A 23,829-nucleotide genomic window follows, 5' to 3' on the forward strand; every position below is an offset into this window, starting at 1 on the left:
AGTATTTAAAAGAGAGTTAATTTAAATTTAATTTTTTTAATGTACATAACACGCTGAAAATATCTTATAATAAATGGGACTGCAGGATTATATTAATTAATAAAGCAAGAAAATGATGGCAGAAGAAAAAAAAAAAAGAAAAAATTTATATTTATTGTCTGACCAGTCCCACCCCAGTTTTCCTTTCCGGTTATAAATCACTCAACTCCGTTCTTCCTTTTGGCAGAAGAGCATCTTTCAAGTTTCAACAATGGCTTCCCAATCCCTCGTCTCCTTCTTACTTTTCCTCTCTTTCTCCTCCCCTTCTCTCATTTCCGTCATCGCCGAACACGACTTCGTTCGCCCGATCGATCGGAAGGTCCTCGGTCTCAAGAAACAAATCTGAGCACTTCCGATTCTACTGGCACGACATCCTCAGCGGCGAAAAACCCACCTCCGTCCCAGTCGTTACGCGCCGCCGATCAACTCCACCACTGGTTTCGGACTGGTGAACATGATCGATAATCCCCTGACGTTAGGTCCGGAATTGAACTCCACAGTGGTGGGAAGAGCTCAAGGGTTTTACGCGTCGGCGTCGCAGAGCGAAGTAGGGCTTATGATGGCGATGAATTTCGCGTTCATGGAAGGGAAGTACAACGGAAGCACCATCACGGTGCTGGGGAGGAACCCGGTGTTCAACAAAGTGAGGGAGATGCCGGTGATCGGAGGAAGTGGGCTTTTCCGATTTGCCAGAGGATACGCGGAAGCTCGAACCCACTGGTGGTCTCCCGCTTCCGGGGACGCCACCGTCGAGTACAACGTCTATGTTATGCATTATTGATGCTTCTTCTAATTTAATTTCAGACTTCGGTTTTTTTTTTTTTGGGGTTAATTTTGGGTGTTAATGTCATAGTCACAGGGCTCTCATAGTTATTGTGGATGTGATTATGAGTTGGGCTTTTGCTTTAATTATTATTTTTCTGAGTCATAATGAGGGAATTAGTGTCTTCCTCTGATTAGAAGGATGATAATCATGATAATAATTTGTACCCCCCCACTCTCCTGATTGATGATTTCATCTTTTAGAGATAAACTTGTGCGTTTCAGAATCCATTCAGACCTTCATGGCTATATTAACTTGTGGAGGTGGTGTTTGGCAATGCTCATAAGTGTTTCTCTGAGACTTTTCCGTAAAATGAGACAAACTCCTTCATATATTTACTTCATAAATCATAAAAACACTTTTAAAATCATGGTTTTTTTTATCCAAACACCTTCGTAGTCTTTTTAAAGACAAGAGGCATCAAAAACCATATCTACAAACCAAAGCAGAGACATTTATCATTTAATGGTATTTGAATAAAAATTAAATCATAATTTTAAAGATATTTTTTGATATACGTAGTAAAGACGTAAAAAAATTTACATAAACATCACCAATCAAACACCCCTAAATGCACTAATTTAAGAATAAGTATTGATGAACTTACACACACACTCTTCACAAATGGTTGGAATTATCTCAAATTCCAAGCAAATTGTCAAATATCGATTGTAAATTTCTAAATATTAGTTATGAATAAACACCTTATTTATTTGTAAACTATCATACATAATGAAAATGACCAGTTATAGTTATAACTTTTGAAGGAAGCTTTTCTCTTTCTGGTCATCTATGGATTATCAATCACGGAAAACAATAAAAGAATATGACCTAGATGTAGAATAAAATGTATTATTTTTCGCATACCATGTATTTTTATTTCCAAGTAATAATTGATGATTTAAAGAAAAAAAAAATTACAAATGAAGTATACTTTACTTTTAAGTTGATCAATTCTTAATTTCATCAAGATTTGATTTTTAAAAAAGAATTAAAACTATTTGATATTAAATTATATTGGGGATATAAATATTAGTGAAAATACCCTCTGGTTACCTTTTTTGGTTTTTTGTCTCCTCAAAACAAGGAAGTGTGATTTTGTTCTCTTGGCTTCCCAGTTACGATGGGCGTTTCTGGTTATAAAGCATTCGACTCAGCACTCCCTTTTCGCAGGAGAGCATCTTCCAACTTCCAACAATGGCTTCCCGATCCCTCGCCCTCCTCTTCTTTCTCATTTCCTCTGCTCCTCTTCTTTTTCCCGTCGTCGCTGAACATCATACCCACGACGACTTCGTTTTCGCCCGATCGATCGGAAGCTTCTCGATCTCAAGAAAGAAAAGCTCAGCCACTTTCGATTCTACTGGCACGACATTGTCAGCGGCCACAATCCTACCTCCGTCCCCGTCGTTCCGTCGCCGATCAACTCCACCACCGCGTTCGGACTGCTGAACATGATCGACAACCCCCTGACAATGGGTCCGGAATTGAGCTCCCAGTTGGTGGGAAGAGCTCAGGGGTTTTACGCGTCGGCGTCTCAGAGCGAGATAGGGCTTATGATGGCGATGAATTTCGCGTTCATGGAAGGGAAGTACAACGGAAGCACAATCACGGTGTTGGGGAGGAATCCGGTGTTCAACAAAGTGAGGGAGATGCCGGTGATCGGAGGAAGTGGGCTTTTCCGATTTGCCAGGGGATACGTGGAAGCTCGAACCCACTGGTTCGATGCCAATTCAAGGGACGCCATTGTTGAGTACAATGTTTATGTCATGCATTATTAATATTTCTTCTTCTTCTTCTTCAATTTTAATCTGTTCGTTGTGCGGTGTTGATGTTATAGCCTCAGCTATTCTCACTCCACTGTCCAGGAATGTGATGATATGTTCAGCTCTTGCTTTAATTAATTATTTTCTGACTCAAAATTTGGGGATTATTCTGTTTTCTTCTTCTTCTTCTTCTTCTTCTGTTTAGAACGATGACAATAATCCGAATAATTTCATAGTACTTCTCTCTGTGCCTTCGTTTCTATCTGATCGTCCTCATTTCCTGACTGAGGATCTTCTTCTTATGCACAAATTTCTGTGTTTTAGACTCATTTTGGTGGGTGTCTATTTTAGAAGACATGCAGGATCCAAAGCCAGGAATGGGGAAGAAGATAAAGAGAAATTTTCTAGAGTTAGGATCTGGTTGAAGAAGAGATTGCTTCTAATTTCTAAATCATATATAGCAGAGAAAATTAAATTTGTAGTTCTTTTCCAATTTAAAATTTAAATTTAGAGGTCTTGCATGAAGAGCTTGAGGGGGAGGGAGTAATATACTACTATATGTAGAGACAAGTGAGGTATTCCTCCAATCCTACTTATAAATCTTTTCTAACATTTTTCACATAAATCAATAAACATTTTAAATTTTATTAATTCTTATTTAAAATTTAATAATTTTTTAAAGTATTCCTGTTTAATATATAATATATTAAATGAGAACAAAATCAACATAATAATAAATAAAAGATAAAGTTATACATTTATATGAAAATTTTTCTTTCTGTCCTCTAAATAGGATAAAAATTGTTTTCCTTTTTTCACCCATAAATAGGATCCAAGGAGTATTTATTATTGGATAGGTCACTGTAATATCTCAAAGAAATAATATGATCACTATTCATTAAAAGGTTCCAATAATAAACAAGCATCCATTTTGATATTACTACATCCAGTCCTTAATATAAAATCCTGTTTGATTTTTATTTTGGTTCTAAATATAAAAACCTAATCCATTTTGTTTATCATATATTTATATTTTTTTTTCAAAGTAACCCTTCTAATAATAAGAATTATAATCAATATACTTGATTGATAAGGATATTTTAAGAAAGATAACATCTATTTAAAACAAATAATTAACTCAACTTATTTTTTAATCTCTTCAAATTAGTTTACTAGTTCTTATAATTAGGACTAAAGGTAATATTTCGTAGGCTAGAATTATTAACTTGTTATGAGATTTTTTTAGTGATTCTGTTGGCTTCACCGCACGACAACTTTTTATTATTTGCTACGAGTACTTATAAAATATTAAGCTAAATTATTAGTTCTGGTAAAAAAAAAAAAACTAAATTATTAGTAATGTTAAAAGATTATTCAACAATTGACCGGTGAATAGTCATTGCCGTGGGTCTTGTCTTTTCTTGTGGAAAAAAAAGCATCAACACTGACTACTGAGCCCAAGATTCCGATTGAATGGCGTCCTACTCCTATCTCCCCCCTCCCCTTTTGCCTGAGCGTTTTAGAAGGTGTCTGAAAAATGTCAGAAATATTTTTTAAAAATATCAGAAATATTTTTTGACAAATTGAGATAAAATTTTTCATATATTTACTTTGTATAATGTAAAAATAATTTTAAAATCATGATTTTGATTCCATCCAAACACTTTTTTACTCTTATATGGAAACTTGGTTTTGAATGAAGGGAAAATGTTCCCGGAAAAAAAAAAGAAATGACACTTGAATTTTTAAAACCTAAAAATTACTTACATTTGTAAAATTCTAAATCATTCATAATGACTAAATTAAAACTTTAAAATGTTGGTAAATTTCTAATATTGCCCTTATAATATTGTAAATTCACTAAAATTTTAAAATTTCAATTTAGTTATGGTGGTTAATTTAGAATTTTGCAAAATCATTTGATCTTTTAGGGTTTTGAAACTTTGAGTGTCATTTTTTTAAATTTTCCTAAAAAATTAAGGAAAAAATGAGAAGAAAATATGGAGAAAATGCTGAAAATAAAAACTCCTAAAATAATAATTTTTTTTTTAAAAAAAGTCTTTTTAGTGTTATGTTCCCCTCTATTTTTTTCCCCATCTAAACGGGAGTGGGGAGGTAACAAGTTAGCGTAAGATTAACGTTTCTCAATGGTACACGATAAAACATAATTATGTCTTGAGAAAGAAAACAAGAAAAGGTTAAGTAGTTATTATTATAGCATTATGAAGCAAGTGTTGGTGAGAAAAGGCCAAATCTGACTCTAGAAAGTCTTGGAGATTATTAAACACTTTCAAGAAGCTAGTGCGTTGCGTATGAGTGCCAATTTCACCATCACGAGTCACAATGTCTCCATCCTTCCTCTCGTTTACTTATTTTCAATGGTCTCCTAAAACGACATGTTTGAAAACTCCAATTTCTTATATGAAATAAATATTCATCGATATTTTCTTATATCATCATTAATCAATCAAATATACCCTGCTAATCCCCTGGATTTGCACACTAATTGCTCCACTTGGCTAATTAATCTGCTTACTTGGCATCCTACAATTGGCCATTGAATCTATTTGTTTGTCCATTTGATCATTGATGTATGATCAAATATTGTGTGTGTTCATTGCATTTGCTTATTCAGCCATTTAATTGTTTTGATGGCACTTCGATTTTAGTAATTGGGACATGTGTGTTGGTGAGATTTACTTAATTCACCATATAGTTCTCTGAATAAGACAGTTTAGTTTCAGTTTTGGTGGATCGGTCCTTTCTTCTAGAGTGATTTACTCTTTCTAGTCCTTATTATAAGATACTGCAAACTAATTTATATGTACTAATGAAAACATTTAAAAACATTAAATCTGCCATAAAATTCAAGTAATTTTATTGCCTGTCCTTGAAAACTACGTTGGTTGTTGTTCTTTAGTGAGTTGAGATGGATAGATTACTGGTAATGTTTTTACCCATCATGTCCTCTGTTGATGGTTGATTATGTGTTCGTTTTACTTTTGCAAATATGTTTGTTCTAATTAATGATTTGCTTTATTTTCACTTCCTCTGTAAGTTTTAACATAAATAGACAGTTTTGGTGGGGTGACCAAAGCTTCTGAAAAATGGCTTGCTCCAAATTTCAAAATATAAATCACTTTTTTTTTGCCAAAAAAAATATAAATCACTTGAAAAGTATTACTATGGTCTTATTATTTTTTATTTGTAAAAGTTTCTCACATATCAAAATTTTGCTTTTGTTTTTATTAAGGATAACATTAAATACTAGTACAATTTCTCTCACCTATCCTCTCTTTTCACCTTTACTGTAGTTAATGAGAGCAAAATTAGAAATGAAGTACGGGAAGGGATATAAGTGGCAAATAAAATGGATTAGGATCCCTCTCTACAAGTAACAAATAATAAGAACCAGAGTGGTAATTAATAGTTACTCCTCTGGTCCTATTATAAGGCATTTCTTACATATTTTACACAGATCAATAAAAATCTTATTAACTCTCATTTAAAATTTAATAACTTTTCAACTTTATTCTTATTTAATATATAGTATACCTCATGTAAACAAAGTCAATATAATAATAAATAAAGAATAAAATTGTACATCATATAAAAAATTTCTCTAAGTACCCTATAAATAAGATCAAAAAAATATTTTCTCTCTCTGCCTTATAAATATGACCAGAGGAGTATTTATCAATTTTGTCCCTATAATTAATTTTTAAACGTAACTCTTATATTTTTTTCCTCTCTCATTCACAACCTCATTTAATTGGGTAAAATTGAAGAAAAAGTTTTCAATTTAAAACTCATTTAATCGGGAAAAAAAAAAAAAGAAACTGGGCCACGTGTAGTCGGGAGGGTTGGGGAGAGTTCAGTTGTTTTGGTTAAAGAAAAGCGAACATGTTTTTAATGATTAATTTGCTCACTCTATTCAACAAAATGACGATTGTATGACCTCGAATAATGATCATAAGATAAGACTATTTCAAAATTCAAGGTAAAGTGGTTACTGGTTAGTGATTATTTTAAGGATTAACGTCTCTTCCTTCACAGTTTTTAAATCTGGAAAGTACTCTATTTCATTTGCACGCCTGTGTAAAGCAAACACCTCCCAGGCTTAGCGCCTTGGAGGATTGATAGTTAGACTAATTCTGGAAATTACATCATTTGCTTTTAAAATATATTTTTTATGCCAAAACAATTGTCTTACATTAGAATTTTATACCCCGGCTTTTAATATAAGACCTAATTAATTAATTTAATTAGATTAAGAGAGTTAAGTAAGTTAGTTAATTATAAGAAATATAATATGTTTTTTCTAAAATTAATTATAAAAAACATGACATGTTTTTCTTAAAATACTATAATGATTTTTCTTAATATCCTCCCTCCCTCTCTCTTCCTCCCTTACTTAATTATGGTTGGGAGAGTATCCATAGGGATAATTTAAAAAAAATTAATAAATATGAAAAATAGGTCTTATATTTAGGACCAAAATTAACTTAACAATTAGGTCATATGTTAAGGATTAAAGAAGTACTCCTCCGGTTAATATAAGACCCATTTAACTATTTAATTAGATTAAGGAAGTTAGGTAAGTTAGTTAATTATAAAAAAAGTGACACATTTTTCCTAAAATACCATAATCATCCTTTTTAATATCCTCTCTCCCTCTTCTACTTGATTATGGTTGAGGGAGTATCCATAGGGGTAATTTAGAAAAAAATGATAAATATGTGAAATGGGTCTTATATTTAAGACCAAAACCAACTCAAGAATTGGATCCTATATTAAGGACCGGAGGAGTAATAAATTTTAATAGTATATCAAATCCTATGCTTCCGATTTGTTTCAAATTATGCCATTGCACACTTAGAAATGTATATTGATATTATGCTCATTTTTGTTACGCCGTACATTTAGGTTTCTTATTAATTTTCTCCCCCTGGTGAATTGGGGATTTAAATTTCTTTTCTTTTTTTTTCCGGCAGGGGGGGGAATATGGCTCGTTTGGAAAATGCTAATTAATTAATATATTGATAATATTAATGCTAAGTATTTAAGGTGTGCGTGGCCAGTTCAACGTCACCAGTTGTAATTGGATCACATGACAACAACATAGAAGAGGAAAATAGAAGAAACCTTATTTATTATGTGGCCCTTCACCTTTTTGTTTTTTTGTTTTAGGGCCAATTATGTGAGTTAGTCTAGCTAATGATGGGTCATTGATGATGTAGGTCAGGCCCAGTAAGAAACCCAGCTTGTTGATGCCTATTCAGCAGTTTTTTTTTCCGGGCTGATGATTCGGGTGGGCCAATCACTGTTCAATTTTCTGTTCATAATTAATTTAAAAGAAAACAAGTTCAACTAACGGGAGTTGCGTCTAGTAGAATGGACTAGTTCTTCACAAAATGACGAACCAAGATTCAAATCCATACTGAGAGAGATGCCCACATCTAGTGCTCGACAGTGCCTCAAATAGGATTACCTCTAATAGAAGGATACATATACTTTAACAAAAAAAAAAAAAAGTGAACAAGTTCATGAGTTTGAAACTCATTGCTCATACTAAAGCCTAATAATTGGTGAGCAATCTGTAAATACTTTTGTAACTATTTTCTGAGTCAGAAAGCATGTCGGAGCCCTTGTGAGTTTTCAGATCCAACTTACCTAAACTTTACTTCATAAAAAAAAGGAGAATGACAGTTAAATCTCAAAAGTGAATTAATGACACTTGGTTCGACAACTTTTTAAGAGAAAACGAGTCACTAAATATTCGGGTCTCAATTATAAATAATGTATTTAAATTTCGTATTTAACTCTCAGTTTGCAAGTAACTGTTTGAATCAATATTTGTACCTTGTTCCAAATAAAAAATAAAAAAGGCACTAGTTTGTCTGAAAATTTTTTTCCGTAAGTGCTGTTAATTCAGTCTTTTGGAAACTACTCCTCTTGTTCTATTTAACTTCACTTTTAACATACTCCTCCGGTCCTAATTATAAGACCCAATTGACTTATTTGAGGAGATTAAGGAAGTAAGTTAAGTTGGTTATTTATAATAAATAAGTGTTGTCATTCCTAAAATCCTTGCTAATTAAGTATATTGGCTAAAACTATCATTATTAGAAGGATTATCTTGGAAAAAAATGCATAAATATAAGAGACAAAATGGATTGGGTCTTATAATTAGGACCAAATAAAAAGTCAAATTGGGTCTTATAATTAGGACCGGAGGAGTATTTCACACATATCAAGAAAAATCTTAAACTTTATTAACTCTCATTTAAAATTTAACAAAATTTTAACTTTATTCTTATTTAATGTACATTATACCTCATATAAACAAAATCAATACAATAATAAATGAAGGGTAAAATTGTATATCCATGTAAAAAAATTTTCTCAGTGCTTATAAATAGGATCAAAAAATATATTTTCTCTTTGTCTTATAAATAAGTCTAGAGGAGTAAGTGTCATTCTCACTTAATTTGTTAGGGGAAAGGCAATTTAGTCATGTGTTGATGAGAAGTTAGAAAAGAGCATTAAAGAGAAGGCACAAGTAAGTGGGCGTGATTGGGTGAGCATTCGATTTTTTAACGAAATTGAATTAACTAAACGATCAAACAAAAACTATTTTAATGCCCACAAACCAAAAAACTAAATTTAATTTCGGTTACAGTTTGATTTTACTCACTTTTATAATAAAGGCAGTTTCTTGTAAGAGAGGTATTTGTGTGATTTTGTTGGCAAAAGCGAAGTGGGCCTCAACAAATAAAATGAAGAATTAGTGAAGCTGTTTCAATGCTTCACAACTCAGAAACCCAGATTGCTTTTCTATTGAGCCTTCTTAGCGTCCATATCTGTGTAGTCCTTTGCGTCCTTCTTTTGTATCTTTCTGTGGTGGGGACATTTACATAAATACTGCTTCCCCAAGTCTTCTGTACAATGTCCCCCAGACTATTCTTGCATCAAGGTTGTCCTCTTTTCACACTGCTCTACTCTCATTTTATTGCCATCCATCTCATCTCAAACCTTTTTCTTTTTAAATTATTGCTTATATTAAGAACAAACAATTCAGAACCTCTTTTCCTTTGTCCACCTTATTTGAACTTAAAGCCCTACCACAACAAGAATCTTTTGTTGAATTGGACAAATTTCTCAATCATTTGATAGTGTTCTATACCCTTTTTCAGTGAATGAAAGCTATGACAGGCTATGTAGCCTTAAGACCTCAATAAGATCAATGCAATTGTCAAAATTTAAATACTCTCTCCCCTGCATAATATAAATTTAAAAAAAAAAACAAATTGGTTCGAAATATAAATCATTTAAAGAGTAATTAATGCTTATTTATTAATTTCGTCCTAACAATTAATGTTTAGATGTAGCTCTTTATATTTTGTCTCATTCACAATCTCATTAAATATAGATAAAATTCAAAAAAAAAATCAATTTAAGACGTATTTAATAAATCAACTACTATTTTTTAATATCGATGAGATAGTTAAAATGATTTATATTGTAGACCGGAAGAAATGACATTTTTAAAGCTATCAGTTAGGAGAATTATCTTAAATTAGACCTAATAATACTCAACTATACTTTAATGAAGCTCAACATAAGTTAGTTATATCAAAATAAGAACATTTATTTAAGATGGTTACAAAGTACTCACCTCAAACTCTTCACATCAATTAAGACCCCAAATTTGTTCCTTTGTAGGATATTGGTCCACATTGATTGATACAAGGCAGTCTTTTCTTACACAAATATTTTTCCCCCTAAAAATAAAGTTCAACATTTAGAATTAAGGCCGGTGCTGCTTACAAGGTTGTAAAAGCTGAGAATGCCTATGATATTCACAAGAAAGTAAAGGAAATGAACAATGTGGGTATTAGAGGCTCAAGTGTCCTAAAAGTTAAAGTACACTCCTAAACAATGAAACATCACAACTGCCTCACCCCTTCCATGTGCCCTTCTGCAGTTTTTTCTGCACCTCCATTCCTTTTTTCCCCCTCCCCCTTTTCATTTTTCATCCAATTACTTTTTATATGGAAATTTTTTTTTTTAAATGCATAATTTTAAGCGAACCATACTTCTTATAGTACCAATATTAATTTTCTAACCATTTCCCCAAAATAATCAAAGTCACTTGCATTTGAAATGTATGCACATACACTTCAGGAGCATGCATATGAGGTTAGCTGTTCAAATCTCATGAATAAAATAAATTTAAACCCAGATTAATCGACTGAATATTAGATTATGTATTAAAAAAAGTTTATATTGGAGACGTGTTAAGATTGAAAGTTAAACACACCGGATTAAAAGAGAACAAAAGAGAAGGAAAAGCATGAGAGGATCAATGATCAAAGTGATCAATAGAAGAGGGGGGGTTTTTAAAAGGTTATTTAATCCAAGGGAATGATGCATATGATGATCAAGTCAAAAAGGTGAATTTGGGATTGGACTAAACAACCGTTTTCTGTTTTTTTAAAAAGCAAAACAGAGGCAGTAATTATTTTGTCTGTATTTTTTTGAATCTAAGAGTTTGCTTTTCACAAATTCCCAAGCATGTACTTTGAATTGATCCATATGGTGTTTTAACTGGATCCAATTCCAAGCTTTCCCCTCCTCATACTTACCTTATCTTTATCTTTTACGGTTTTACCTTTTCATTTAATTAATATTATTTGCATTACAAAAAATCATACCTGGGAGCTTATGTGAATATATTAAGTCCTATGTTCACACTCAAACAATTAATCAGATCCCTCTTTCCTTATTTCTTATTTAATAAATAATCAGATCCCTAAGTATTCCCATATCCATTTTTCATGTTCTTTTAAGAATCCGATGCAAAAATTGAAACTTTCCTTTGAACGTGGGACCCAATGTCCTCCTTGATTTGCCCCTAGGGCCTTATTTTTCAAACCCTGGGACACACTTTTCTACTATTCACATAAAGATTCATGGCAAAATTTATTCTTTATTAGGAAAATAAAATATATAAAAATAGTACGACAAAATGGGCATGATCCCATTTTCATGAACGAATGTTGAACTTTGCTACTCATATATATTTTTTAAGAAACTAATAATTTCCATGAAGGATAGATTGAAAACAAAACATTCATATAAAAAATCCAATAATATCACCAATAGTAAGAACAAAATAATACTCTTGGTCTGTCCTATAAATATGGAGTAGTATATATGCCCCTATTCTTTTACCACAACTGTTGGGGAAAATGTGGCAATCTAAAGATGAGGTTGACAAAACAAAGCCAAGGAGAGCCACTCATCTTCAGAGTCTTGGGTGAAAAAATGAAACCTCTTCATCAATAAATTGAATTGAAAGTGATATTTCATTATGCAACGGGGCAGAAATGCAGGATTTAGCCATGTGGTCACCATGGGAAGGGAAATATGATATGGTTTGTATAAAATTTAGAAGATAAAATGTATGATATTTATATAATCTTAGCACATTAAAATTTTGAGTGTCACGGATGCCCCCTCCCATCTGCTAATCTGTGTCCTCCTAGTCACCTAAATTGATGATTTGATCATATGCTCCAAATTACACGGACAAAGGACAACAAAGTCTCCCATCAACACATCACAACTTTGTTTCCCACTTGCTTCCTTTGCATAGCTAACCAACAATGTCATTTTTAGTACTCATGCGATTCTATCTATAAGATACTTTTAATATGTTTTATCATAATGAAATAAAGTTTTACCACCAAGTCTGGAGTTGTTTTTTTTTTTTTTGACCGGAGAAGTCTGGAGTTGTTATAGCTTAATTAAAATTGAAACCCTGAGAATATAGCAGTGCTAAATCTTGGTGATAGAGATTTCACATTTCTTGATCCGGAGTAGTCTGAAATACAATAAATTACCCTTAGCTTGAAAGAGGCAAGCATCAAAATACAGCGGCTTATGCAAAAAAAAAAAAAAAAAAACAAAGAATCAAGAAAAGTTTTAGACTCTCTTAACATGTTTCATCCACTTATAAATTCAAGATTAAAAATTTTGGTCGAATGCATATTCACTGAACTTTGAATATTGAATCCAATGCGCTATATTATGAAAACAAAACATAGTTGAAGTGGAGGAAATATAATCAGAAAGAGTACTTTGAAATGGAAGAGAATCATAATTAGGAATGTTCAAAGTTCACTTTAAACAGTATTAAGTGGGCATTGTTGATTAGTGCACATCCCCATGACACGCGTGAGGCTCCAGAGCATCATAGTATGTGTATAAAATTATATGTTTAATGTCTTTTTATTATTATTATTTAGTATATTAATAATTAATAACATTAATTATACATACAGGTGGAGTCTTGAATACTTCAACTTTCCATGCCCTTCTCACCCTTTTAATCCAGCTTTCCCAAAAGTAATGTTTAATTTCTAAGCCTTGCTCTCACGTTGATTGCCACAATTTTCTTTTTCTTTTTTACATTTGATCAACTGATTTTACGAGCCACCCTACTAATTATACTATATCATCAACTATACTCCTTCCGTCTTTTATTATAAGATCCTTTTAGCTAAATTATACAGTTTAAAAAAATAGTAAAAATTAGTTAAAAGCAATTAATATGTAAAAAATGTAATTTTTTTTCAAATATACCCCTATATATAAATAGGTAAATGTGAGAGAGTAATAATGAGATAAATGAAAAGAGGATGTATTAAATACATTAAATTAGAAATAAAATAGGTAATGCATTAAATACTTAGACAAACTCAAAGAGGATATTATAAAAAAAGACAAACCTACTCAAAAAATTGCGTCTTATAATAAGGGACGGAGAAGTACATATAATTTACTGCAAAGGCCAATATTTTAATCTTTTTTATGATACATTTAGCACCCACTCTTCTTTATAGTGCATTAGCCATATTAAAAATTAAGTGTTGAGTATAACTAAAAAATAACATTGGAGTGTTGGATGTATTAGAAAAATAAGATCATAGTGCTAGATAAACACTATAAATAAAAGTAGGGTGTTGGATGCATTTTTGCCCAATACTTTGTAAACTGTTTCTACCTTCATCTTAGCCTTTCAACTATAATGCCCAATTAAGACTTAATTTTATGTCAATAAACACTGGTTCAATTCTCATCAGCATAATAACTAAGTTTGAAGGCATGCCCTATTATAATAAGCTTCTTAAAATCCAACTCATCCAAACTTTTCATTACGAACAAACTTAATCTCAACTCAAATGTCAATTATAGCCATAAATAGAAAAACAGCACACATTCTCAAACATTATATAGGCGCATGAATTAAATGAAGACACCTTTAATTAGATGAAAATAATACAGACGAAGTTGTAGAAGAGGGAAAGGGGAAGTGGTCCAAAAGAAGTGAGAAAACTGAACCTATGGAGCCCCTCACTGTCAAATCTCATATACATATCCATACTTTGCCTTCAATTATTGTAACCTTCTTCCTCACTCCACAAAGAAACACCCCCCCCCCCCAAAAACAAAAGCAAAAACACTGTTACTTTCGTTCAATGGCCCAAACTAAATAATAAGTAATATATATTACTTCTCATTAATTAATAATTCTTTGAAAGAATGATAATTAAGAACTCTGAAAAAAAATACAAAAAGATGTCCTGCTTACAATTGAAATTATAAAATTTATAATTTAAAAGCATAATTTGTAATTATTTTGTTTCAATTTTTAATAAGGTCTTCAGTTATCATTCTTCCTCTGATTCTTTTGATAACTAATTAAATTTAAATTTATGGTTATTAGTAATTGTGACATGTACTTTAAGGGAAAACGATATATCATTATATTGTGCACGGCAGTTGATCTGATATATTTCCCTAGCCATTATGCACGCAAATAAAATAAACAGCATTCTTTGTAGTTTGAAACAGTAAACCTTGTCTTTGTTTTTAAAAAAAAAAAAGGAAAAGAAAAGAAACAGTAAACCTTGTCAGGGTCCAAAAAAGAAGAGTAAACCTTGTTAACTGTGTGAGAGAGAGAGAGAGATATATATATATATCTATAATTATTCATATGATATTAACTCTATAAAAAAATCAGAAAAGAAATGTCCTGATTGATCTCCAAATCAGACATGAGTTTTAAAAATCTATTAAAAAAAAAAAAAAACAGGTATGGATACGGTCAAGCGTCGGCTCAGCCAATTCGGCTCGGCTTGCCCAGGCAATCCCTATTGCTTCCAACTTGGCGCGTGCTTTCCCTCACTGACAGGCGGTGTCCCTACTTATTGAATTCAAATTCACTTCCAGAGCCGCTTTCACGAACTTCAAACAAAATCCCGGCTCATATTTCTTGTCATCTTCCTTCTCTTTCTTCCTCACTCTTCCCATTTCTTCCTCCTTTCTCCATCCTCGCCCTCAAAAACTTAGCTCTCTCTCTGCTTTCGCCCAACAATCTAGCCCACCTTCGAGCCCCCATTTTGCGGTTTTCCCGTTAATTCCGTCTGTGTCTTATTCAAAAGAAGGTAAAAGCTTCTTGTGTTCGCAAAGAATCATAAATCCGGCTTCAAATCCATCGCCACTTTGCATTTCACCCCTTGATCTCATCTGGGTGTTCTTCCAAATCCTCCATTAATACATACGCCTCCACCTTCTCTCATCATGTCCCTCCAAAACCCACCGTTCAAAGACCTCCCAGACGCATCCCCAAAACCAGACAAGAAAAGCTTCGTCACTTCTCTAATGGAAGCAGCCACACTCCGTACACCTTCCTTCAAAGAAGACACCTACTTCGTTTCCCACTTGAAATCCTCCGAGAAGAAAGCCCTTCAAGAGCTCAAAAACAAGCTCGCAGCCTCCGAGGTTTCGGATTCGTCTATGTGGGGTATCCCCCTGCTCGGCGGCGACGATAGAGCTGACGTAATACTGTTGAAATTTCTTCGAGCGAGAGACTTCAGGGTGGGAGATTCGCTCAACATGCTCCTGAAATGCCTGGCTTGGAGGAAGGAGTTCGGAGCAGACGACGTTGTTGAGGAGGACTTGGGGTTCAAAGAGCTCGAAGGGGTTGTCGCCTACACGCAGGCGTATGATAAAGAAGGACACCCTGTTTGCTACAATGCATACGGAATTTTCAGAGACAAAGAAATGTACGAAAGGATTTTCGGTGACGAGGAGAAGCTGAAGAAATTCTTGAGATGGAGGGTTCAGGTTCTTGAAAGAGGAATCAAGCTTCTTCATTTCAAGCCAGGCGGGGTTAATTCTCTGATTCAGGTCACAGATTTGAAAGACATGCCCAAGAGGGAACTCAGAGCAGCTTCCAATCATATTCTCTCTCTGTTCCAAGACAATTATCCAGAAATGGTGGCTCGTAAGGTAACCTTCATTAATTCCTTCCTGCTCGATTTTTATTTGTTTTTTCCGATGAAACTAAAACCTGAGAGATTGTTTGAATGATGATGGGGTGTTTCAGATTTTCATTAATGTGCCCTGGTACTTCAGCATGCTGTATTCGATGTTCAGTCCATTTCTGACCCAAAGAACGAAGAGCAAATTTGTGATCTCCAAGGAGGGAAATGCTGCAGAGACACTCTACAGTTAGATCAGAGATTCCCTTTTGTTCCTTTTCAGTGAATGGCTTGTCGTTTTTCTCTCCTTTTTCTTCTGGATGGACTGTTTTGTATTTGTACAGATCAACTTGTTCAGAAATCAGAATGATTTCATTTTTTGGAGCATTGCACAAAACTGTCTGGTTTAATTTTGTCCTCTTCCGTAATAAATTCATGTTTAGTTTGATTCAAATAAGATTCTCACATGTCTACTTAACCTTGTTCTGGTTTTGGGTGTTTAGATTGATGTTTTGGTTTGCACGTACAGATTCATAAGGCCTGAGGATATTCCCGTTCAGTATGGAGGACTGAGTCGGCCAAGTGATTTGCAGAATGGTCCTCCTAAGCCTGCTTCCGAGTTCACTGTTAAAGGAGGAGAGAAGGTGAACATTCAAATCGAAGGAATTGAGGTAATAGTTATAATTAAAAATTTGGCTTTTAGATTTTAGTCTGTCTTAGCTTTTGATCATCAAATCAGAAGGAATTAAATTTAAAAAATCAAAAAACTAAATTAACTAATTAGTTTCTAAGGAAATATTGAATAGGGAAAAGACGTCAGATACAAACACGGAAAGAGAATGACGATAGATATAAAATGAAAATAACTCTGGCGTCTCTGATAACAAAAAAAATAATAAAAAGAAAACCTTGGATAATGATCATCGTATAAATAAATTAATCAAAATCTTGTTCTTTCCTTTTTGCTTTTTATGGCACTCATCAAGGTCAGAAATCTGTGTTTTTTGTTTTCTTTCTTCATCTTTATTGCCTGTTAATTAATTTGCCAACTAATAAAGTGCAACTAGCTTTTATTTTTCCAAAACTAACTTAGCTGAGTATCGTTCAGCTTTTGGATTGATGCGGCTTAAACCTTAATTGCGGTTTTGTCCTATGAATCATCTGCAGTTAATAAACATAATTTTGTTATTTTGATGCTCAAAATAGCATTCTCCGTCATATCTTCTTTTCTTCTTCTGTTAGACCCTACAAAGAATTTGAATTTAAGAATTTGAATTTGCTTAACATTCATAAAACACCAACACAAGACACGCCACCAAATCACATTCAAACACCTTTTGGTTTGGTATATGTTCATATCATGTTAATGCTGAACATCAACATGCGTTGCTCCGACACGACACAGAGGCATTGGTTGGTAATGAAATAATGGAATGTGATTAGGTTGGAGCAACAATAACGTGGGACATAGTGGTGGGAGGGTGGGACATAGAGTACAGTGCTGAGTTTGTGCCAAGTGCACAGGGAAGTTACAGCATCGCAGTGGAGAAGACAAGGAAGGTCGGAGCCTCCGAGGAAGCCATTCATGACTCTTTCACTACAAAAGAAGCAGGCAACCTGGTCCTCTCTCTCGATAACTTCGCTTCCAGGAAGAAAAAAGTCGCTGCTTATCGCTACTTTGTCCGAAAATGCAGCAACAACATCAACAGCAACAACCACCTCTGATCTGACATCCACTCATACCTAAACAAAACCCATGAAAATCGCTCCCTGCTTAATACTTTAGTTATTATAGTTAAGTGAGGTTAACCTGTAATGCTTTCTTTGTTGCTTAATTTTCTGAACTGGGTGAGAGGTAAAAGCTCTTAGCTTTGTTTGTTCAAGTACTTTTGGTGTAATTGGTACTAGGCAGTGGTTATGGTATAATGTTTCTATAATGTAAAAGATGAACAAGAAGAGTGGGATTAATGTATGACTTGGTATAGAAGGAAAGCAATTAGTTTTGCTCACATCATATGTAATGCAACTGTTTGTCTGTCTTTTTCCCTGTCTTCGTCACCCATTGATGCACACTACCTTGTCTCTCCGCGCCAAACATTCTCGCCAAAAAATTAAAAAAAATTGATTTCCTGAATATATGGCGACAAGTTTATTCAAGAATTTTACAAGTTTGAACTCATTCTTTTCATAATGAAGTTTATTTGGGATTATATAACAAGATTTGAGCAATATTTTTGGATAGAAAAATTGTAAGGCATGTTTAGAATGATTTATAAATAATTTCTAAATTATAATTTACAAAATATAAAATAAGTATTTGAAAAAAAATTTGTTTCGTCTTACATAAAATGTTTTATAAGTGTTCAAGTTATTTAAGAAAACAAGAGAATGATATCACGGTGATTTGAAGAATTCAATCCTCTCGTTTTTGTTTTTTCAATGTCAAGATCGTCAGTCCTCTTAAGATAGCAATGCATTCAAATTCAATTCCCCCCCCCCCTATTTTGACAAATTTAGGTAGCAATCTAGTGAGACATTATTGTGTCGGACTGGGAATTCATTGAAAAATAAAAAAGGCCGACACAAGTCAATATATCGCAAATTATTGCTTTAATAATAACTTATTAGATGATAAATATGGATACCAGCCCATTTTATTAACATCTGTAAAGTGGGAAAAATCAACCACATCACTTGCTGGATATGAATATCATTCAATATGATCTTCATGAGTTTTAAATGGCTAGGCCTTGGAATTTTGTATGATAGAAAATTATGGATAATGGAACAAAATATAACAAGTCAAATTAATATTATGGATGATGATTAATATAACTCATACAGCACAATGGAAAGATGAGTGTGGGACATAATACAAATAAATGAGATGTGAAAAAATGAGTTAGTTGGAGAGGAAAGGTGAGTGGTTAAGAAAAGTGAAAGGAGATGATGGGGTGATTGAATAACAGATTTAGATGGATATTTGAAGAGAAGGTTGCTTTGGTTTTTGATGCTATTATGAACTCCTTCACTGGTCTGGTCCTCACTGGTAACGTGTTCCTTCAGCTATTTACTTGCCTTCTCTTTAATTCACTTCTTGTTTTGGACACTGAAAGTGACTCCCAAATATGAATTGTGAGATTCACTCCTCACAACTTAGCATGGCTTAGATTATATATCTTCTTCATATTTACTAAAAAAGAGCAATCTCATCTTTGCAGTTGAAAAAGAAATTGTGAACATTGGTTTTTTTTAACATTATTTTCACAAATATTTTCAAGGCAAAAAATGATTCTTGTTAGAGATAATATCAACCAACCCAACATTAGCATTAATTAGAAACAGAAAAGGCTTCAAGTTCCAAAGTGGTGTTCACCGGAGAGGAACATGTTGAATGATAGGTCAAGGAAGCAGTGATTACTTGTGGGAGAGGGTGAAATAGAAAAATAGTTACAGTACCACTTATGTTATTTCTTTCTGAGGATGCAGATTGCAGGAGTAGGAGGAGTGTTGTACTGTTTTGACCACGTGAAAAATCATTACAAATTTCAATTAAATAATTGCAAATGCAGGATTCTGCAGTCTGCTTCTGCAATCTGCATCGATCCAAGTGAGCAGCTTCAGAAAACTTGCGTGTATGCAAAGGGACTTTAAATCCAGCTCCATTTTCTTCACTCTGCTCAACAACAACAAAAAAAACAGAAGTCCATGTTTTCACACCAACAGCAACACATATGGCTCAGTTGTACGTTCGCTATATTATATGAAAAAAATTTCTTGTCAATAAAAAGTGGTTGGCTTACTAAGAAAGCACAAAACAATTCGTATTTTATAAGAATGTGAGTTAAATTGAATTTTATGGTCTTATGGTTGTGAATTTTGTTATGATTCTACAAAAAATCGTTGAATTTGAGATACAAAAAGCTAAATTTTAGTTGTGAATACCTCAATTTGAGTTGTTTATTTACACTAAAATAATTGTATTTGGTGGTTATAAATTCTTTCTTGTAAATCGCTGAATTTAGTTATAAATTATCAAATTTGGATTTTTAGTTGTGGAATATGAATTGTTTATTCACTTATAAAATTTATGAGGATTGACAATTCCAATTTGGTGATTTAAAAAGAATAAAACAATGGTATCTTTTTCTTTTCACCTGTGAAATTTTGTTCTTTAGTAATGCAATGAACTTTTAGAATTTTTTCGGGCTGACTAATATTAATTATCTAGGTTAAATGAAATTTTCCCATTTTTCTTTTAATATTAACGTTTTATATTCAATTCATTTCAATTTTTTTAATTAAGGAAAACAGATGTTTTATGGAGTTTATGTTGAAATTATATTAATAAAAAAAATTGCAAATTACAGTGAACGATCTGAGCCGTACCTAAAAGTCCGGGAAGTAATCTGGCAGCCATGCAATTCCGGCCGAATCACATGCACATGTAACTCCCTTTCACATAAAGGGGCATATTACCCGTACTTAACTCATACTTTGTTCTATTCTTATTTATGCCCCAGTCAAAATGAGCTTGGACCCTAATCTAAAGAGAGTGGGAGATAACCCAATGTATACTAACAAAAGAATTTCATAAAATAATACGTGGACATGCATGTTTATGGCATTTGATCTCCCCGTGTACTGTATTTGTTGGCAAATGCAAGCGGTGTTTCATTGTTCCTTGCTCACAATCTGAAACCTGACACATCTGGAATTTAGTATTAATAGTAATGAATAAAGAAACATATGTGAACGAGAACGTGTAAAAGAGCTAGGCCTGAAGAGTGTACACATCCACAAATGGCCATCAACAACGCGTACGTGCCTTGCATGCAAATTGGCCACTTGTCCCTAAGATTCCCATATTTGTTGCTATAAGCTAAGATAGGAACAGATCAAACACCATCTTAACAGATCGTACAGAGATGGCACAAGCAAGTGATCAAGCAATTAAGCCACATGAAGAGCTAAACTCACAGTTTTTTAAGCTTCTGAGTGGACATACCATACCTGCTGTTGGACTGGGTACTTGGAAATCTGGTTCCCAAGCTGTCAATTCTGTGTTTCTCTGCCATTGTTGAGGTAATTGTCTTTACTATTCCTGTCTTTTTAGCAGTTCCATCGCTTCATGATCTTCTGTTTAAGAACATGTAGATCTTGGGGCACGAAACAGTACAGTATAACCAAACAAAGTTAACTTATTACATTCTTTTGTGACAATCACGTGGAATCTGATAGATGGCTCACTTGCAGGCTGGCTATAGGCACATCGACACTGCTTGGGAATATGGTGTTCAAGAAGATGCATCATTATATCATTTTGGCCTTTCTTCAACTGTTTCGAGATGGATTCTGATATACTAAAACTTTCTATTCAGATAATGAACTAATTTAAAAACAAACATTAGTTTTGTGTCTCTTCAATATCTCCCTGTACTACAGGTTGGACACGCACTTCAGTCTGCCATGCAAGCAGGAGTGAAAAGGAAGGATCTGTTTATCACCTCCAAACTATGGTAATGTAATCTATTATTATTGATGGCATGTCCATTCATATCAGGTATAAAATTGGTTGGCCTAATCCAAATTTAGTTGGCCTAATAACGCCTTAAAAGTTTCTATATTAGCCCAAATCCGGACACTAATGAACCTATATAGTTATAGGACATAGGTAGTTATTGTATGGTTAAAAATATGAATTTGTCTGGAATTGGACAGTCGAATGAAACATTCATGTTATTGTGTGTGTGTGTGTGTGAAACCCAAACTATATGCAGGTGCGCTGATTTGACCCCTGAAAGGGTTCGACCTGCATTCACCAACACACTCCAAGAACTGCAACTTGACTACCTTGACCTTTACTTGGTAGTATAATTTAACCTTCTCTTGTTGTTATGCTTTCTTCTTCTGCCTGATTATTATTACGCTAAGTATCAGTCTTTTTCTTTTTCCATGATAAGATCAGAAAGAGGGACCTTAATCAAGTTGATGTACAAAAATGCAGATTCATTGGCCATTTCGTCTGAAAGATGGAGCCAAAAGACCTCCCCGTGAGGGAGACGTGTTGGACTTTGACATGGAGGGGGTATGGAGAGAAATGGAGAAACTTGTGACGGATAAACTTGTTAGAGACATTGGAATCTGCAATTTCACTCTTAAAAAGCTTGGTAAACTTCTGGGTTTTGCTCAAATAATGCCTTCAGTTTGCCAGGTGATGATTCATACGTGCATTTATGTCATTGTGCAATAATACTGCTTTTTGTTTCATCGAATCATGGAGATTGATACGAATGCAAGCAATTTATTTAGTTGAATGGTTTGACCTAGATGGAGATGCATCCTGGGTGGAGAAATGACAAGATGCTTGAAGCATGCAAGAGGAATGGAATCCATGTCACTGTAATTATTCAATCGTCTAGTGCCTTTTTCTTTCTTTTTTGTATTAGCATTTAATGTTTCCGTAAAATATAATGTCAATATTTGGAGCACTAAAATTTTTGTGTAGGCTTATTCACCACTGGGGTCACAAGAAGGTGGGAGAGATCTGATCCATGATCCAACGGTGGATAGGATTGCCCAGAAGCTCAACAAGACTCCAGCTCAAGTGTTGGTGAGGTGGGCCATTCAGAGAGGGACAAGTGTCATCCCCAAATCAGCTCATCCTGAAAGAATCAAAGAAAATATTGATGTTTTTAATTGGGAAATTCCAGAGCATGACTTCATTGCTCTTAGCAGCATATCACTTCAGGTATTAATACGATTCTTCTGAGATAGTCCTGTCGCTGGGGTTAATAGCTGTTGAGAATCAGATGGCACACATGTAATTACGTATCAATATATTTGAACAATGGGGCTATTGGTGGATGCAGAAACGAGTTCTAGATGGTGAAGAGCTGCTTGTGAACAAGTGTGAGGGGCCATACAGGAGTGTTGCAGACATCTGGGACCATGAAGACTATTAGTGACCGCTTTTCCTATTTCCTTTTTCTCTTTTCTATGGTTGTTCTATATTGTTGCTTTTAAGGGACTAAAATGACTTCATTTCAAAGTTGTAATTTTAGCGCGAGCCCTGTGTGCGTAGGGTGTAGACATTGAAAATCTGTCGAGTCTCTTTTGACTTTATAATTGAAGTGTTTATTGGTTTATAATTGAAGTGTTTCTTAAAAGCATCAATACCTTTAAAATCTTTTTATGCCAGAGGGTTCTTTCCTTTTAAGTTCATAGTTCTGCCCAGCTAGAATACCCTGATTTATCTGTAACACGAGTGCTTATTTGGCCGTGAAATAAGAAACTTACATTTTTGGTGTACGTCCATCGCATGCTTTTAACTGAGAGAATGAAGTACCGATTGAGAACACCAAGAAACCAAAACCTAATTATAAAACTTTGTTTGTAGAGACTACAAACAAAGTCTCATAATTAGGACTGGAGGTAGTAATTACGATATGAGAATACTTCTATAATGATGTTAGTCTCTGGCAGAGTTCAAAGACCCGACTGTGATATCCAGTTATCTTATAAACATATCTCAGGTGTTCTTGCAAATATGCAAACCTAAAAATGAGACCACAAGCAAAATTTTGAGCTGAAATAAATGTTATTGATATTTGTATCGTATTCCTCCATTCAGAACAGGCATAACAAGCTATAGAGCTATATATATTTGACACAGGTCTGACAGCTGATGACAGGCATTATGGGTTTAACATTGTTGCTCTCATTTCTCTCTAGTGGTAAATGCAAACATTGTCCGCTATTATGATGTATATATCTGTTTAACTCACTTTTCAACCCCTCTATTTCAACCTAATAATACAACTAGAGGCCCAACCTTTGGCTATTAATAACTTGCCAAAAGGTCTCTCTC

At 33.8% G+C, this 23,829-nt stretch overlaps 2 protein-coding genes and 2 pseudogenes across 2 annotated transcripts; all 4 read left to right on the forward strand.

Annotated features, from left to right (window-relative positions):
* The first annotated feature begins 202 nt into the window (after nt 1–202).
* LOC114725229 (dirigent protein 22-like) lies at nt 203–975 on the forward strand. The gene is given in 3 exon segments (XM_028911713.1): nt 203–375; nt 377–449; nt 452–975. Coding segments are annotated over 3 exon segments (567 nt in total). The 5' UTR covers nt 203–250; the 3' UTR covers nt 821–975.
* Nucleotides 976–2,059: 1,084 nt separating this feature from the next.
* Nucleotides 2,060–2,789, forward strand: LOC114725222 (dirigent protein 22-like; annotated as a pseudogene).
* Nucleotides 2,790–15,181: 12,392 nt separating this feature from the next.
* Nucleotides 15,182–17,997, forward strand: LOC114725232 (patellin-6-like; annotated as a pseudogene).
* A 2,890-nt stretch (nt 17,998–20,887) lies between these two features.
* LOC114725223 (aldose reductase-like) lies at nt 20,888–22,924 on the forward strand. The gene is given in 9 exon segments (XM_028911706.1): nt 20,888–21,025; nt 21,027–21,044; nt 21,216–21,266; nt 21,405–21,478; nt 21,740–21,827; nt 21,967–22,173; nt 22,290–22,361; nt 22,468–22,710; nt 22,832–22,924. Coding segments are annotated over 9 exon segments (984 nt in total).
* The last annotated feature ends 905 nt before the right edge of the window (nt 22,925–23,829 follow it).

Source organism: Neltuma alba, unplaced genomic scaffold, assembly GCF_004799145.2.
Source record: "Neltuma alba isolate B1F8T4 unplaced genomic scaffold, ASM479914v2 tig00012233_pilon, whole genome shotgun sequence".
Classification (NCBI taxonomy): Eukaryota; Viridiplantae; Streptophyta; class Magnoliopsida; order Fabales; family Fabaceae; genus Neltuma; species Neltuma alba.